The sequence below is a fragment of the Apis cerana genome, linkage group LG11 (genome assembly GCF_029169275.1).
Source record: "Apis cerana isolate GH-2021 linkage group LG11, AcerK_1.0, whole genome shotgun sequence".
Lineage (NCBI taxonomy): Eukaryota > Metazoa > Arthropoda > Insecta > Hymenoptera > Apidae > Apis > Apis cerana.
In genome coordinates, this window is record NC_083862.1 from 625,805 (window position 1) to 645,691 (window position 19,887).

Here is a 19,887-nt window from a genome sequence, read left to right on the forward strand (position 1 = left end):
ATTAGCAACGTTTTATTATGAAAGTAATTTTAAATATGCTGACATCATGAAAATGCTAACAATATAAAAGTTATAGTCAATGTAACGTATAGTCAATGAATATGTTGTAATATATCCTTATTGAGGACTTAATTTCCGTTCTTGGCATTTTTCATCCGGCATTTATTGTGTAAGAACCAAAGTCTCGTTTTATTCCTCTTAGAAATAGGATTGTCGTATTTCTTTAGCGTAAAACATATCCGTGAATATCGATTCGATTTGACATGTTTGTAATAAGAATTCATTATTATTTTTCAAGTGTAGTTTCATTGTGAGATAATTAGTGAAAAATGTCGGAAATGATATATATACCAGTTTCAACAAGTAAGAACTTTTTAAGAAAAATAAAAAAAAATATAAAATTATAAACCTAAAGAATCATATTTAATAAGATATCATTATACAATTAATATAGTTATATAATTGTAAGATTATATAATTAATAAAATAAGATTAAGATTATTGAAAAATATATTTTTAATTCATATACTTAAAATTACTTTTTCCAGGAAATATTCATATTTGTATATTTGTAACTATAGTTTAAAAAATTTTTCTAAATTCTTAATTTTAGATTTTTTCAATTAAAAATTTGTGTTAAAATTTGATTATCTGATATTGATTTATTTGCATACAAAATTATTCTGATTTATACTGACAACATTGAATAAAAATGAAGAAATTAAATCATAGTTTCGTTAATCTCAACATATTTTCACTGATTTAAGTGTATATTATCAATGTAGTCTATGCATTATTTTCACGAATAAATTAATGTTTATATGCTATATTATCGATTTATCAAATTAATGTATATATCCATTATCTCTTAATAGAACACAGTGTTTGTCAATATGTAATTATTTATTCCATTATAATTGGTAAATTATTGGAAGAATTCGTGTAAAATACGTATGAAAACTTGATCATTTACTGATTGAAAAATGTTTTCGTTCGAGAAATATGAATTTTTATGATGATTTTGAAACGATATTCCAAATGAGATAACAAACATTTTCATTTAAAAATAATTACATGATTAATCAATTAATTAAATTCTTTTTTAATATAGTATTTAATTAATCCATTATTTACTTACTTAGATATATATCTCATTTATAAAAGGATTAAATTTTAAATTTTCTCGTTTCTTGTTTAAAAGTTAAAAGTTAATTTTATCGTAAATTTTAGGTTAATACAAGAACTTTTTTGCGAAATTTCGTTTCATTTTTAATTATTTAAATATTTTTTAAATCGTTAATTGAGAAAAACAATTCATTTTGTTCAAATAAATGCCATAACTTGCAAAATTTCAGGGAGAAATTCTGTGACTTCTGGATTCAATTTAAGGCAGCTTCTTCTACGAAGGATACCAATCTTGGCATGGATACCTCAATATAGTTCGTCCAAACTTCTACAAGACATCTTGGCAGGATTGACTGTTGGTTTGACTGCTATACCACAGGGTATAGCTTATGCAATTGTAGCAGGACTTCCAGCTCAGGTGTGTACATTTGTCAGATAAAATTTTTTCGCCTGGAATTTAAATAAAATTTCAGAGAAATTGAAATGGAATTAAATGTTTGTAAAATGTAACAACTAATCTCCTCTTATTACTTATTTATTATTATTATTTAGATATATTTTCATATCATTTCATTGCATAAAATACATGGCTACTATTTTTGACATTTTGAAATTTTTAAGCCGGTATAAGTAATAATTATTTTCTCAAAGCTAATAAGAAGCATTCGCTTGTAATCTTTTAAGAAGATTTAGACATTCCATATTAAGATAATTACTAATTACTGCTGAAGGAAATAGGATCTTGAAATATTCACTATATATATATATATATATCTTTTGAAATGTGATTTCTTTCTCATCTCTTTCTTACTTTCACAAGCAATAAATTCCTTCCCCTTTTTTCACCTTTTTCATCAATCTATTTTGCTTTTGAATATATACTAAAGACAATATACCTTGTACAATTGTACAATATAAATACCTGTAAATTATTAAACAAATTTATCAATCTTTTAAATTTCTCGTTGTTAAAATACATTTATTATTCAATAATAATCATACAAAAGTGAAGTCAAGTTGCTTAATCGCAAATAATCGAAAATAATTAATAAAAAATGAGTAGTTGAGTCGAACAGACATTAGTGGGAAAGATGATTCTCGTTAGATGAACTTTTGAAAATTTCAGTACGGCCTGTACAGCAGTTTCATGGGATGCTTCGTCTACTTGGTGTTCGGTAGCTGCAAAGATATCACCGTGGGACCTACGGCAATAATGGCTTTACTGTCGCAACAGCACGTTATAAGACTCGGAGAAGATATCGCGGTAAGTGCATCTTTTCCATAAGATTTTCAGCTATCTCCGTGTTCTAATTGAACATTTCTTTCTAGAAAATGAACGAAGCCTATTCGTGGAATTTTCAAAAAACTGGGATTAAAATTGATCAGTTTTTTCATTATCAAAAAATTTTGGAAATTAACAATAGATGAGATGATTTTATAGAATGGAATAAAGGCATTGAAGAATTTTTGAGAGAAAAAATAAAATTTTGATATAAAAACGAGCTCAATAATTTTCCATTATCAAAGTGAACGAATCTTTTTGCTTCTCAGGTACTTTTGTGCTTCCTGACTGGCTGCGTGATATTCCTTATGGGGCTGCTCCACTTGGGATTTCTCGTAGAGTTTGTTAGCATGCCAGTGATATCTGGATTCACTAATGCCGCTGCCATAATAATTGGAACGTCTCAGTTGGGCACTTTGCTCGGTTTAAGTGGCAGAAGCGATTCGTTCATCGATGCGATTGCTAAAGTTGTCAATCATTTTGATAAAATTACCTTTTGGGACCCCTTGTTGGGATTCTGTTCCATGATCCTGCTCGTCTGTCTTAAAGTAAGGTTTCTTTTCACGTTAAAATTAATCTCATGATTTTCTTAATAATAAATACATTGATTCAATTAAATTTTAATTCATACATTTTCATATTTGCTCTGCAAAGATTTTAATTTCTCTTGCCAATAATATATGTATATATATACTGGCTAATATAATTAATTTTATTTTCTTAAATATGGAAAATATAGAAACTACCTGGAAAGAAAACGGGTACAGTGAGTGAAAAATTCATGTGGGTCACATCGCTGGCCAGGAACGCTGTGGTCGTCATCTTTGGAATAATACTAAATTATTCGTTATTCTCTTATGGGATTAAAATCTTTAAAAGTACTGGAAACATAACGGAAGGTCTACCGCCCTTTGGACCACCACCATTTTCCCTTGTAAAGGGAAACCATACGTATAATTTCGAGGAATTAATCGGTGAACTCGGAAGCACCGTGATTTCAGTCCCGTTAATTGCAATTTTGGAAAGCATTGCTATCGCCAAAGCCTTTGGTACGTTGTTCAAATAATTTGACTCTTCTCAAAATTTTTTAAAAATTAACGAAACAAAAATTGAGTTAAAATTCAAAGTAAAACACAAGTTAAAGCAAGAAAAACAAGAAATAAAGAAAAACCATACTTTCCAAACCTATTACACTAAATTATATCAATTTCAACCAGTGAAGAAAGTTTGGTAACAAATATTTGTTAAAAGTTAATTATAATCCCTCTCTGAATTCCCCTGATAATTCATATGAAAAATCCTTTCTTTATTTCATCATTTAATTTAAAATTAATATAAATTAATATAACAAGACCAACTGTACTTAATTTCTATATACATAAAATAGATTTTAATTAGCTCGCACGTTGATTATTTGTCCAGCCAAAGGGAAAACCGTTGACGCTAATCAAGAGATGCTAGCTTTGGGACTTTGTAACATTTTTGGGAGCTTTTCCCGATCAATGCCAACCACAGGAAGCTTCACAAGGACCGCTGTAAACAACGCCTCGGGCGTAAAAACACCAATGGGCGGCGTAATCACCGGATGCCTGGTGCTTTTAGCGTACGGCCTTCTGACTTCCACTTTCGAATTCATCCCTAAAGCAACGCTGGCCGCGGTGATCATAGTTGCCATGTACTACATGCTCGAGCTTCGTGTTTTCCTCGTGCTCTGGAGGACGAAAAGTAACCTCTCTGTACACGACTCTCACTTTCCCCCTAATCGTGGAATAATTGAACGCTCGCCTCGTAGAGATCGACTTGATACCCCTGGCGGTGACTTTGTCGAGCTGCTTGGCAATTGGTCCGGAATACGGGATGATCGCCGGGATCGCGGCAAATCTAATTCTCCTGCTCTATTTCGCGGCCAGGCCTGGGTTATTGATCGAGGAGCGTGTTGTCGATGGGCTGACGATCCTGTTTGTATCGCCGAAACAATCACTGAGCTATCCAGCCGCCGAATACCTCCGCGAACGCGTTATGTCGTGGTGAGTATAATTTTCGTTTAACTGCAATTGTCGTAATTGGATCGTAAATCGGACCTTTCGGTTAACCTTAGGTGTGACACCAGGCCAGGAAGGATTCCCGTGGTAGTGGAGGGCCGTCACGTGCTCAGAATCGATGCGACCGTCGCCAAGAACCTCGCTCTGCTTCTCGCCGACTTGGAGGCAAGGGACCAGAGGCTGGTATTTTGGAACTGGTGCGAGGAGGCGAAGAGGACTTTGACGAGCTACGACGCTTCCCTCCACGCGTCCTTCAGAAGTTCCGGCAGCGTGGGCCAAATATTTTCACCTAGAAACGCGCCACGCGAGTAAAGAGGGTCGCAGTCTGGCCGATTGCACGTGTTACCGCAGTATTCTCGACCGATTCTCGTTTAAAGAGAAGAAGAGAGTGGCAAATATTTTATTTGACGATGGTTTTGAGATTAGATACTTCCTCCGTGGAACTTTGGTGATTGCCTCAATGATCTATTGAAATTACGGGATTCTTATTAGGGAGGAAATTGGAGACGAATGCTATTTCCAATTACTGAACGCATGTATGATTTTATAGTTGAAGAAAGATGTAGAAGGAGGAAATAATAATCGAAGAGCAATTTTCATGTTCTGTGTATTATTGTAATTTCAATTTGATTTACTTCAATTTTCTTATTTGCATTCCATACAGTTTCCTCTTTGCTACTTAATGAAATTTTGTTATTTTATTATTTTATTGAAGATAATTTTCACCAAATTATTACATTTTTTAAAATATTTGACTAGTATTTTGTGCTCAGGTGATAGATAGATTTATATATTAAAGGATTATTAAAGGATATCGATTATTATAATAATCTTTCTATTGGTAAAGTGGAACTTTATTCGAATGTTTCCATGAATACCCATTATTAGAAAGTTTCACAAGAGCAATTTTCGTGACTATGCGATTCTGATCGAAAATTGCAAGCATTTATATAGAGTTTTACCATTATAAATATGCGCGTGAAAAATTAGTCGTCGAAAGATACGATTAAATAGTATAATTTTATTTATTATTCGTTTTAATTCATTTCTATTTGATTAATTTTCTCTCAATTATTGATAATTAATATCTTATTATGTGATATTGTTTTTAATAAAATAGTGAGATCTGAAATATTTAATTATCGTATTTGCACAATCGTTTTCCGCATTTTTAATTTGTTTCACCTTTGTTATATTATAATATAAATTTTGTGTCATAAATTTTATCTTAAATTCTATAATAGGAGTAATTTTATTTCCAGTTTAATATAATTCACATAAAATGCTATTATAATATATAAATATATATTGTACCTGCAATAAAAATAGAAATGTAATGATATGAAAATAATAAGTCGAATTTAAAACTATCAAATGTAAAAAATCAAATGGAATCTTATCGATCTTACGTATGTTATAAAATTTTAAATATAAATGTTTTAGAATAAATAGTAGAATTTAACTTTATCTATAAAAATTATATTACATTGATAAGCTTAAGCGTGTCTTATATGATAATTTTAGAATTATATAATCTAATAACTTTGATCAAATCAAATTTACAACTATGCCTTTTTAATTAATCTCGCAAATTTTATCAGTAAATAAGTTTGGCACGAAAATATATTATTTTCTTATTAATTATATAACAAGAATATCCGATAGATTATTTATACTATGGTATAGCTAGCTAAATTTATTATTGAACAATATATTATTTCATAACATTGATAACAACATATTTCATTATATATAATTAAAAAAATAAGATTAAGTATAAATGTTTTTTATTTAAAAAACGATTATTTCTATTGTTATCTCAATTATCGTTGTCTCTTATTATCGTTGCATCATATTATTATTTAATTAAATAGATTATACACGTATGATACTATACATTAACCAATTATAAATATCTTTCTTCTATTATTTTAAAATAGATTTCGTTTTCTCTTACCTCGAAATAAATTATTACAATTTACTTGCACAATTCAACAATATTAAAAACATAAAAGTTAAAAATATAGCTCGGAGGATGCTTCTGCGCCCTTTTTCTTATAGCACTATCACGCATGCGTAAGAAATATCTCACGTTCACGATTGCGCGCGCATCGATAATCGACCAATAAGAAAGCTGGATAGTAGAGGGTGCTTCGATCGATGCCTCGTCCTAGGAGTGTGCGCCAGTGGGCGACCGTTTACAACGCGATAAGCGTCGCGGCGCCCTCAACGACAGGCAAGTTGAGGACGTCGTCCTAGTACGTCCGCTTTTCATTCGGTTGTGCTTCCTCGTGCGGGTTCGTTGTGTCGATATACGAAAAACGAGATCCTCGATCCCGATAAATCGTCGATCGCTGGTGTTGTTACATTTCGTGTTTACGACGAACGGCTGTTAAAACGATCGCGATGAAACCATGAATCAGACGGTTGTGATCAACGACAACAGTCAAGAAGATGCCGGTACATCACTTGAACACGGGAAATGCGGGCCAGCTGGACAGTGTTGCTGTATAATCGTGAGTAATTTTGAATTTTATTCATCAAAGTCATTTCCGAATGTAACCATAGCTTCATATCTCGAATCGTGTCGAGCAATTTCTTATAAAGGTCAGTGTACTTAACAGTTGTTCAATTTCTGTCACGATTAACCGACATATGGGGCGAGAGATTGTCTCGTGGATTCGTACATGTGTGTCACGATTCGGGTGACCGTAGTTGATATAACCTTCAACCAAAACTAAGTTTTTATTATTTACGTTATTGAATTTCAAAGGAATTTTTCTTGTTATCGTTTCATATCGTATCGATTTATGATTCTCTGTAACATTTTAGAATTAGAGACAGATTTTTATAAGAAATTTAATTAGGTTATATATAAATATCGATTAGAATTTGTTTCGAAAATAATGTTTCCGATCATCCGATTCGAGAGACGATAATCGAAAAATCCCGCGAATTACGTATTTAAAAATCAAAATAATTCAATGATGTACTTGCATAGATATTATTATTTTTTAAATTTGTTATAAATTTGATACAATTTAAAGTATATCATTTATATGTGCTATAAATTTTTCATTCGAAACAAGATGGAAATTTATTTAACGTATAATAATTTAATATTGAACGGATGAACATGTATTATTTTGTAAAGAAACAATGAACAATAATGAGGATACAATTTTTTTCTAGGTAATTTTTGGGAATTAAATGTCAGAGAGAAGATTGATGCTTCGAACTTATAATACGATGTATCAAACAAAGTGAAATTTATTATTTAATGATGTAAAAGTTACATAGATATTAAATTTATCGATTTTTTATTTTTTCAAAAGATCACATATAGAAAAATTTACTATTACAGATATTTCTAAGAATTTAAATTTGAAAATTTAAATTTTCTTATTTCGTCGAAAAATAGATTTGATTCTGTAATAGAATTATTTATAATAAATTCCACGTATACATCTCACATGTAAAATATCGTTTCAGTAAATATTCTAATAGTAATGCGGAATACATATTTTGTTTAAATTTTGAATCCAAATCGTTACACAAAGAATTTCACGCGCAATAGCTTCCTCTCATACCGATTCACAGATTTCCTATATACATGTATAGTTTCGTTAAACACGTTACCAACCTTTAAGTAGGAATATTTCGATTTCGATTCACGGTGCCGCGTTACACGCATTTCCCGGTACAAACTTTGTTAGCAAATCCCAATTGATTACCGAGTGCTCTCCTAGTGAACTTGCTTTTATGCTTATTGCCGGCTACGCAAACACATGCTCGAGTGTGAGTGCTGGTAGGACCGGTACACGATATCGGGTTATATTATTCATGAATGTGTATCACTGTTTCAAACGAAACAGCGACTGGCACACGTGAAATTCACGATGCAGCCTGTGAACGGGACGATTCGGCCAGTGGAAACAAGTTGAACGTATGGGGTAAAATTTGGCCGCGCATGTGTATATATGGTACATTGGCTTTTTTCGAGGGAATTGAATTTCAATTTCACGAGGTATACATATATACCTCGGCTGAGGTTCGATTAATATTTGATTCCATTCCGTTGCATATAAGTTATCGGATTTCCCTCGTATCAAACTTTTCTTTTCTTTTCATTTTTTATTTCGGTAACATTTTTATTTCGAATTGTTGGATAATACTCGATAATTTTTTGATTTTAAATTAACATAAAAATTTGATTTTAACGAAGTTGAATGATTATAGGAGTATAAGAATTTATACATTTAATTGCGGGAAGTCTAACGAGAAACGAGTTCGATGATAAAATTTCTAAAATTTAAAAATGAGACGATATGGAATAAAATTTTTTCACATAGAATTCTATATTGGAGAAAAAATAAAATAAAATTCGTTACAATCCCTTTCGTTCGCTCCGATAAAATAAAACGAAATTTCGAACTTGATTTTCTCGAAGATGGAATCTCCTAGGAAAAAATTTCATTCCATATTTTCGACTGATTTCTAAATCTCCTTTTCGATCGTATCGTTCTCGCATTATCGTTTCACTTGCTCACGTCGTATTTTTATGAAATAAGAAATAGATGATTCCAATCGAACGAAATCAAATAAAAAATTTAAATAATCCCAAGATTACGTTATATTTCCACTCCTTTATTCTTCTATCTCGTATTATGCTAATTACATTTAACAATGCTCGAACAAGGAACGGAATAGTACACGTAGGATTTGCATGGGCGTTATTACGAAATTATTACATTAATGACGTATCCCCGATGAATTATTAATAAACTCGAAAGTTTGAATCAGTTGACTATATTTCGTATTAATATTTTAATCTAACTCCGGTTGCATTTTAACGAGAAAGTGGCGAACCGTGATGGATGAATTAACAATTCATAATGCGTGAGCGTAATTGGGGCTAATCTTTTGTTATCAATTTTGCTCTCGTTTAGGTTAAATATCTCGGCGAGTATGTAAATACTGGAATATAATAAACGACATACGTATCGTTACAAACGGAAGATTAAATTTCACGTGTGGAACGAATTAATACGAGATTTATCTCGTACGATTTGTTAATCATTTTATCGTCTTTTCCACCGTGATCCGTAATTGCGTCGAACGAATAAATTCTTCGTGTAAACAATGGTATGGAAAATTGGTAGCAATTTTTGCAATTTTCTTCCAGCAAAGTTACGATTTGTTAATATTCCGTGAAAAGTAGATAAAATTTTCCCGTGATTCTGACAGTGAAAAATTATTATAATTCACGCGATCCACGATAAAATTAATATTCTCGCGTGTCAATGATTGCAACGGATAAATCATTCGTATAATATTTATGAGAATCAACGTTTCAAGTACACGCTCGCGATAAACGACTGGGCATTTGTTATTTTTTTTTACAAATTTTCCAGGTTTATCTAAATTTAGATACGTTAAATCACCGAGCTTATCGTATAACCTTCAGGTATACCACCTAGGGAATGACTTTCATGACTATGAATCTTCTGTTCCTGTTAATGGGCCTGCCACTGATGAAAAGTCTTTCGCTGTTAATCACACGAATAATACACTCGAGCTCTTTATTAATCCCGCACTTTTACTCAAAAAAATCGAGAAACCCACTCCATCGTGCTTTATTCCTTTCACCTTCGATTCACCTTGAATTTTTATTTCTTCAATTTTCCATCGAAATCGAGTGTTTCATCCTATCGATAATCGTATCGATGTGCTTTCGATTCATTTTATTATTTCCAACTGTAAAATTTCTCGATTCAAAATTTTCGAATTTCTCATTTCAATCTCCGAGGAAAATATCGAATTTGTACGAATTTAATTTTTATTAAATACAATCCTGGATTCGAATTTTTAATTTTAATCGTCGACTTGATATCGAACGCGTGAATTTAAATTACTTTTTTAATTCGTACGATATCGTTTCGATGACTCGGCTCAATTAAAACATTTTTCTTCTACGCGCGCTCGAGTAATTTATTCGAGTTTTTCGAAGTTGTTGCTACTAACTTATCAACAGGGGAGAAAGAATTTTAATAAAGGAGAGGCCGTTACTATTTTTCGTAGCAAACGAGGAAGCAGCAAAAACCATTCGTCTTTCAACGTCGACTAGTGGGCGTCTGTTTTAATCCTCTTATCTTCAGGCTGATTTATCTATTGCACACTACTTGCACTCGCATCGTTTCTCATTAAAATTGAGCGATATAGATAAAAAAGACGAACGATTGTCGAATGATCTAACAAGTGTCGGCTGACTCAGCTGTTCTTAAACTTAACGAGTTTGGGGCTTTTTTACGACTTTAATAGCGAACCGTTTAACCGTTTAGATAACTCTTTTTAAAAAAGAAAAATTTATCAAGAGAAATTCTGGCTGATCGTTCGATTTTGGTATTTTTTTTCTTTTTACGGTGAAATTTTAATTTCAATCACTGCTGCTTTCTCGCTAATTTCTATCATTAAATCCAGAATCGAAAAGAAAAAAAAATTCGATTGCAGCGAAGCAAAACAAACAATCTTGCGATCCTTTCTCATTCTCTATATAAAAATTATTCACCAGATAACGAATAACAAGTGTAACAATGGTCTATTATTACTCTCCTCCTGTTATCCGATCGAATTAATTCGCCAATCTCGAGAGGGAAATACTTTTTTATCGCACCGCCTGTTACGAAAAAATAATCAGCATCCATCGACTGGGGCAGAGTGTGAATCTCGAGGATCTCTCGCGAACGAATGTGTTCAGCAAACCGAATGTGAAATGACGAGTGAAGGGAAGATGGATCATTTGTCACCGAGGTGGAAAACAATAAAGCGAGCAAAGGAGGGGAGGGACCAGAGAGAGAAGAGGTGGAGAAATTTATCGTCCCTCCTAATTGCTCTGCCACGCTACTTTTCCACGGGACGTTTCCCCCTCCTCTCTCTGTTCGAAGCGCGAACGACGAAAGAGAGAGACGGAACGGTAGTGTCTAAGCGTCGCGCTAGGCTTTTATATACCAACTTTGTTATCTTCTATTGTGACGCGAAAAGGTAAAGAGCGAAGGGATCTATTCGCTGGAAATGGAAGAAATTTTATATATATATATATATATATATATATATATATGTGATTCGAGAGGAAAACGTGACGTAAATGTTGGTGGCCTTTTTCGAGGCTTCGAGTTCTCCCGGAAATAACTCGATGGACGGTGAGAAGAGGGTGTTTTGAGATATCTTCCTTCCCAGTGTCAATTTTAGCAGAAGTAAAGAAGGTTTTCCATTGTCAATTCGCAAATTTTGATGTTTTTGATGGTTTGAATGAGAAAATATCGTGGGGAATTAACTTTTTTTTTTTTTTGTTTAATTTAATTTTTCAACGAAACATCGTAGGCGATCGGATAATGAATGGTCGTTGATGTTTTTTTGCTTTTTGTTATTGAATAATTTATTTGGTAAAATGATGAGATCGTGAAAAATTAAACTGTTCGGGTATATTTATTTTGTTTTAATTGCGAGTTGAAATTGGATGATTGTATAGTATAATGAATCCTTTTTTTACAATTTTATTTTTACAAATTTTATTTTTTTTGTTTCAATATATTTTTCGTTTAATCAAAATACGGATGATTATATCATTAAATATTGAATAACGAGTTTGTCGAGTTCACATGTATGCACTACAAAAGTTGAGAAGCAGGGAAGAATTTCAATACATTAGAAATAGCAAAAATTATACTTTATCAAAATATTTGTTTCCACTTTTCAACAAATTTTACTTATTCTATATATTAATTTCTCAAATTCTCGTATCTAGTCTCGCTTTCTCCATTTTCCTTTCTTCTATTTCTTTAACCAGCAATTTAATAACCAAAGATTGAACGAATCAAGCACGCGCATGCGCAATTTTCAACCAGTATAACACTGGATTGAAAAAGTCTTGCATGCGTGAAAGTAAAACGCAAAAATGAATGGAATTTTCTTCTTTCCTTTCCGTTCTCTTTTTTCAAAAATATATCCCACGCGCGTGATTCTCGCACAAGATGACTAAATTTCTAAGGTAATGCGGCGAGAATGGAAGAGCGTGGAGAGAATACGGATTCATTTTTCAGAGAAATATATACGCGAAAAGGAAAACTCGTGTTATAAAATCGAAGCGCGGTGATCTGTATTCGGTTGGCAGCCCTGCTTTAAATTTGCTCCTGGAACCTATAGTACGATCATAGTAAGATGTATGGTAATGTGTTTTTCTAGTCCCTTTTTTTTTCACGACAGACTGTTGTTTATGAATGAATGCAAATACGAAAGAGCCTGTCGTAAACGAACGAAAAATATTTTTTTCTAAATTAGTGATATATCTTTTTTAAAACTTTTAAAATTTTATAAAAATACATATAATAATTCTTCGGTGAATGAATCCGTCGATCACTATATATGTACAGTTTCATAAAAGATTAGGTTATATACTCGTGCAGTTAAATATTTACGTAAATCGAGCATTTTACTTTGGATATTTTATACATTTTTATTGTTCACACGGGCGAACGATGTTAATTTCGAATCTGAAAATCGTCCAACGAGATCCATTTCTTTCGTATTTCCATATTTTCGTTTTTCGTTTTCGGTTATTGATTTATTCGCGGCAAATTTCGCGAAAATGAAAATTTTTTCCCATGCTAATTGGATTGGAAATTATGCACGCAGTGGAAAAACGAGCGCAGTTTGTAATGCGGGGTTTTTAAAGAGCGCGATTTACAAGGCGGTTTCATTCTTTGCTCGGATGCCACGTAAATAAACGACGACAGGCCGATATTCGGGGGAAGAATTTATGAAATCCGTCGTCCTCCGCGTTTCCGGGTTATTAACGTTCATTTTCCCTTCCCTCTGTCTCTCTCTCCCTCTGTCCTCCCTCCTCCCTGTCCGCTTGATTTATGCCAAAGCTTGTTTCGCGCCCAATTTTTCGAATTAACCGCGCCGTTCTTTCGAGGAGGAATTTTCAAATTATTTTTTCGAATCATTTTCGAGACGAATTATATATAAATTTTCACGAGATGAATTATTTGGAGATTGCTCGAATTTGAAATAAATTTCGTTTGCTCCCGTTTGCAGCAATTATAGATAAATTCGTTGTTAAAGTAGAGGTAAAACAAGTTTCCTTTTCTTATGGTGAAATTTTCCATTGAATAACCAACGAAGCGTCATTCTTCATACAAGCATTCTTCAATTTTCTTTCTTATCCGTTCCTTTATTTTTACCACCTCGAACGTTGGTGAAATAAGATTTTCTTCCGCATTAGATAATATCGATTGTAAAAATTTTGGAATAACTCAAATTAATTCAAATTTGCTTGAAATCGTTGTTACAAGAAGCCACGTATCGCGAATTTAATAATATTCTTATCAAACACTTTTATTACCCGCTTATACAGATATCGAGAATTCGTATTATCTCCGATAATTCCAAACTTATCGCGGAATTATCGATATTTCGACTGATAAAAATTTTTCAAAAGAGAGTATCGATTTATTTTCCAGGAAACGGCAATTTCATTCAAACGATTATTATCACGTTAACTAAAAACATTTCAACGAGCTTCGTTTATTTCGATTGATCAATAGTAGAGAATGTTGTAATAGCAGTAGTAGCATCCATGCACACTGTGCTAATTAGAGTGCAAACACGTTTGAAAATATCTTTTTTACAAATTTTCAAATCTCTATTCTCGAATCAATCGAGAGATAAACCTCCATCCGTTACTTCCGCCTCGCCACCCTTCTTCCAAAATCAGAATTTTCGTGTCTGCGAGCCCTCGACCAGAGAGTTCTATAAACGAGTTATATACTTTGCTCGCGAGCCGGTATACGCGAGAACGTTTATCCAGAAACTACAGCGGATCTTTCCTAACGAATTACCCTCTTAAAGCGCTCGGTGGCGGCCGGGTCGCTTTCACGCCCTCGTGAGAATTGCTGTTTTAACGCCGCTCGACCGAGAGACCCGGTTTAAAGATATACCGGCTATGCGCGATTATTTTATCCGTTCCTCGCCTCCGTTTAGGGACGAGGATAGTAAAAAAGGATTCAGTTTCTCAGAATCGAGAGTCCAGCGTGCTTTTCTTTCGTGGTTATTAGGAAAAAGACGTATTTGCTCTTTCCGAAACTCCATCGACGAATGTAACTTTCATCTGCTTTTATACGAGTGAAAAAAAAAAAAAAAATTCTAAACTGTAATTTCCATGGGAGATTAACGAGATGTCCTTGAAATTGGACGCGCAGCGCGAGATTTTATTCCCACATCCCCGTTGTTATCGAGCTGTATTGATCTCGGCCAGTCCCAGTTTCGAGTGTTTTAAATCTTGAATCGTGCGTGCGGCGATGTCGGTGGTGACCTATATCAAAATTGCCCGCTGCTTTTCCACTCGATCCCTGTCCAACTGTAATTACACCTTTATTAATACGTTTACGCGACACGGATAGACGAGCCTCTCATATATTTTTACGATACGACCGCAAAACGCAATAAGTCGGTATACGAGTTTTGCGATGTAATCGTAAAAAAACTTGATAAAAACGTAATAACGTGTATTTGTGTGTTTAGATGTAGAGAAATAGATGCGAATGTGTTACACGATGAAAAAGTATAGGAATTCGCAAGCGAAATCCTCGTTGCGATATTTATATTCGAAATTTCTTTAATTTCTAATTTTTCTTTTTATTTGTTTTCGTACTTTATTTTTATCGTATAGATTCTTTTCAGGATAACGTCTCGCGTTTGCAGTCGAAGACTGCAAAATTACACTTTACAAAATTTTAATTATTCATTGTACGATACAAATCCTTCTTCGTTCAAATATTTTTTTCGAAGAATATTTCTTTCAAAGATCAGAGTTGAAACGTTCCTTGTTATTTCCTTTTGCTACTTTGTTGTCGAAAAAGATGTTCCCTTCCTTTCCACTTAACCCGCAAAATATCCTTCGTTTCATCTTTGCACTTTCTCTAAATATCGCGTTACGAGATACGCATTCGTCGAGACGAAGAAAAAGAATTCGCGTTCCGTGGTCGGATTACGTCCAGGTCACGTGTTCGAAAAGCGGCGGAAACCTTGAAGGATCGACGATATTACGAACGTGGTTTGTTTCGATTTCGATGCAACAGGCGGAACGAAATAATATCCATCCGTGGTCACTAATCTCGTATTGCCTCGAATCGTTTCGCTTTTCGTAATATAATGCCGTGGAATTATATTATATAGAATTTTGATCTTATTAACACCTCGTATCAATCCTTCGAACTTCAATTTTTGACTTTCGATTTATAATTAAGATAGAAACTTAAAATAAATTATTCGATTCTTCATTACGATTTAATCGTCTGAATCTGTTTCCTTCCTGTGAAAAACTTGATCGGACGTAAAATGGGGATAAATCGTGTTACTAGTTATTTAATGTTCGCCGACTTTGCCTCGAATTCATTCACTTGGAATTTGAAAAGTTTTTCAATTCGTGACTTTCTTGCTTACTGTACAGTATAAGAGGAACGTTTGGAAAAATGATATGGAATATTGCATAGAACGTGTTCAAATTATCGTATGATTGAATATATAATTCGTTCGAACGAGGCACAAATAATAATTTTATAATATAATACACACGTAGAATTCGTTTATATCGCTAATTATTTCACGTTCAAATATCGTTCAATTCAAGATCTATCATTTAGGGAGAGTGAAACAGTCTAAATTTGCCTAAACAAAAAGATAGAAATTTTCCTCAATTTTTCGTTTCTTAAAAACTTACGTGTTTTGTTTTCCAACCGTTAAATTTCGAATCCCCCAACCAAGGTCAACTCGATGTTATTGGTCACCTCATCTCGCCTCGCCTCGTCTCCTCCCACCTCGCCTTCTCCCACCTCCCACTTCGCCTCCTCCCACCTCCCCTCACCTTACTTCGATCCTCGCTCCTCGACCGAGCAGAGTGTTTACAAATCTTGCGCTCGAGTGTTCGCGTAACAAACGATAATCTCTCGAGGAGAGAGACGGTTGGAAGTCGACGGTTGGAAGTCGATGGTGGGGCTGGTCGATTCGGTGCAACAGGCGGAAGGAAGTAATATCGGAGCTCGGGTGGCGAACCGCGTCGCGCACGTTTCTGCCGCACGAATTCCCTTTCCTCGAGAGCGATGTATATAACTCGGTGACACACGAGAGAGATCGGTCTCTTTGGGACGGGCCTCGTGGAAAATCAATGCTCAAGGACTACGCGCACCTTGTGCGCGGTGAAAGAGAAGAGTGAGGGTGGCGACAAAAGGAGAAGGAGGGAAAAGAAAGGGGGGGGAAAAAATAAAGAGAATATAAATACTGCGGGGGATCGGAGGTGTTCTCGAATCGAAGTGTAACGCGGGGTGACACTCGGATAGATTAGCTGTCGTCGTTCGAGGTTTATCGTTTTCGAATAAAACGACGTTTTATTGATTCGAGCCTCCAAGTTTTATGGGAGCCAATGTTGACTTGGCTGAATTCGCGCAGGTATGTTCGAAGAGAATGTATATAATACGTTACCTTTTATTATTTTTCTGATATTTTTTTTCTTTTTTGTGATCAACCGCGGTCGATTCTGTCGAGGTTAAATTATTCGTGATGTAACTTGCGCTCTAGATATATGCGAGAATCCATAAATATCAGGAAATACGTGATACGTTGGCTGTCGAGAGCGACTCTATTCTCGAGAATACTTTTGCACGTCAACTTTTTATTCCTTTTATTTTAGCCTATCTGTTCTACATATTGTGTATTTAAAAATTTATTAGTTATAAGAAGATTAGAATTAATCGAGTTTAATGGGTTGCTGTGTAGTTCTGTTTTTCTCGAGAGTTAAAAAGTAACGTTTACGAAGGTAAAAAGCCGAGGGGTGAATTTTCCCCGTACGAAACAGATTGAATTATTCATAAATGTTTCTGGAGTAGTGATAAAAAAAAAAAGGAAAGAAAAGAAAAGAAAAAAAGAGAGCGTTGATAAAACGGAAAAGACGTAGACACATTTCCTCCTCTCCCTTTATTTTCATATCTTATCAACCCTCTCCGCGAAACTTTGAATACATTTCATCGACTTCGCCAGCAAACACTGCAACAGAGTTCCTTGGTATTTGCAAACTATTTCAGTTTTATCGTCCGTATGCTCTTGTTGCCCCAACATATTAACGCATAATCGCGTTTCTAAACACGTCTAACGAAAGCAAACTGAACTGGAGAACAAATGCTCGTTAAGGAATAAATTATTCGACTTTCCTCTTAGAAAATTATTAATTAAACTAGATTTGGATTAAATTTCGAAAAAAATCGACATTTTCGTTTTGACAAGATAATCAAATTCTTCATTGAGGAGAATTTTAAGTCAAAGTTAATTCAAATAATAACGAGCTTTTCCTTCGAAAAAAACGGTAATTCCTCTTTCACTTTTTCCAACGAAAATCTGTGATTAATTTATAATCGAACAATTCGAGACGATATCGTATTGAATTAGCCGGTGAAAAATTTCTTCGAATCGAAGGGTGGGGGGGCGTCAGAGTGCGTTCAAGCCCCTCCTCTTCCCCTTCTTTCGATCGATCGAGAAATAAGAAAGCGGCATCCGCTGCACAATCTCGTATTAATTTAAAATCGCTCGTTTGACAGAGGGGGTAAATTTGCTTCCTGCCTTTTTCTCTCCCTTCCTTCGCTGCGACTTCGCTAATAAACCACCCTTTCTACGCGAGGGATCTAGTACGAGTTAGCTTCGAGTTTTACCTCTATTGTGCTTTCGAGGGGGTGAGTTTTGGCGGGAAAAAAATTTGAATAAGAGATTATATCGGAATTCAGACGGCGTAATTGGAGAAATATTATACATATTTACGCATGGTGATGTATGGGGTCGGATATAAGCAATGAGTTTTTTCTAATTTTCTTATTAATTCGATATTTGTGTCAACGAATTGTCTCTTTTGGACGCTTTCTTGAAATATGCTTTGCTATATGTTATGATATAAAAATAATAATATATGAGTAAATATAACTTTTTTATTTTGGTTAAAAATTTAATAGAAATTTTTTTATGAAGATAGAGAAAGAAATTGTATATTTTATTAGAAAGAATAATAAACGTTCAATTTTTAATGCAATTGATCGATTGATTAACGCTTTTGAAAAATTTTCGATTTCTTTAACGAAGTGATGATCGGAATTAAAAATTTTAATTGGATAGTGATAAACTAGATGGATAGACTAGATTGGAATTCCTTTTCAAATTTGATTTCTTTTTTTTTTTTTTTTTTTCGTAAAAATCGAGAGAAAAAAAAAATTGCCTTTGAGAAATCAAATTTCGAGCAAAATTATATTAGATCACTGACTGAGCGTGATAATTGAGAGAATCAATATGGATAACGCGGTTAAGCGAGATAATCAATATTTTGAAAACTCGCGTCGAACAAGCTAAATGTTTAGCAAACGTCGTTTCCTCTTTGGTTTGATTTGTTCAGAGTCCGTTATTTGATTAACACTCGAGAGATTCTCCGATTATTTTCAACATTGCACAACATATAAATTGATCCTGATTAAAATCCCCATTATATCAATTCTAGGGATATTAAAAATATAGGGATATAAAAATTCACATTTCGTGCAAAATCTGTGAATTAAGATTTAATTTTTATTAATTTAATCAAATTTTTTATTTTTCTTTCTTTCTTTTTTTTTCTAATGAAACTTTCGTTCGAACAAATATTACATTATGTGTTACAATGGAAATTTCTAATTTGTTAATTAATACGTTCGATATATTATAGGGATTTTTTATTTATTTTAGTTATTGTTTAATATTTTAGTAATATTTTTTAACATTATCGAAAATTCAATGAAATATCCAGAATAAATAAATTTTAAACAATATCTCTAAAAGTAACTTTGAATGAGAAAAAATAAAAATTTCAGTTATTTTCATCCTTTATCGATATATCGAATTATCGATAATACGTTAAACGTTCGAGACCAGTGATGCAATATGGCGGTTGATGCGTACGGTCGACGACTCGCGATACAGATATTTTCAAGGAAATAAATCTTTTCAAGATTATTGTAATTTTCTTTTGTGTGCGCGTTCAATACACTGTGCATAATTTTTTAATTTCCTTGCATTTTTCGTTTTGAAATTGTTTGTTGTTGTACTTTGTTGTTATAATTTTTGCGTATTAATGGTAAAACTATCGACTCATATTACCCAATTTTACAAATAATTATAATTAAAATGATGTAACGAAAATAAATAGATAATTATTTATACATCTCGAAAAAATTGAAGAATTTGGTTGCTCCAGTATCAATTTTATAAAAATTTCGATGAAATGTATTTTATTTCAACACACATACACATAGGATGGCAAAATCAACAACATTGACATGTACAAACAGAATAAAATAGATAGGAAGCCGGTTT

The 19,887-nt window shown here is 33.4% G+C and overlaps 2 protein-coding genes across 7 annotated transcripts in view; both read left to right on the forward strand.

Annotated features, from left to right (window-relative positions):
* LOC107998544 (sodium-independent sulfate anion transporter-like) overlaps window positions 1-5,596 on the forward strand; it is a 16,080-nt gene extending 10,484 nt beyond the window's left edge. For all 3 annotated transcript variants that reach the window (XM_017057868.3, XM_017057869.3, XM_062081184.1), the window contains 7 exons: window positions 1,356-1,543; window positions 2,252-2,389; window positions 2,677-2,955; window positions 3,147-3,456; window positions 3,830-4,132; window positions 4,200-4,434; window positions 4,506-5,596. In XM_017057868.3, the coding sequence (XP_016913357.1) occupies window positions 1,356-1,543; window positions 2,252-2,389; window positions 2,677-2,955; window positions 3,147-3,456; window positions 3,830-4,132; window positions 4,200-4,434; window positions 4,506-4,761 (1,709 nt within the window). In that variant the 3' untranslated portion in view covers window positions 4,762-5,596. The remainder of the gene's footprint in view (window positions 1-1,355; window positions 1,544-2,251; window positions 2,390-2,676; window positions 2,956-3,146; window positions 3,457-3,829; window positions 4,133-4,199; window positions 4,435-4,505) is intronic.
* A 974-nt stretch (window positions 5,597-6,570) lies between these two features.
* The window catches only part of LOC107998565 (uncharacterized), a 33,675-nt gene continuing 20,358 nt past the window's right edge, over window positions 6,571-19,887 (forward strand). The window contains exon 1 of one of the 4 annotated variants that reach the window (XM_017057896.3): window positions 6,571-6,965. The gene's annotated coding sequence lies outside the window, so the exon portion shown is untranslated. Of the gene's footprint in view, window positions 6,966-16,392; window positions 16,954-19,887 lie in introns of those variants that run through there. The other 3 variants (XM_017057899.3, XM_017057898.3, XM_017057897.3) reach the window with 3 other exon arrangements.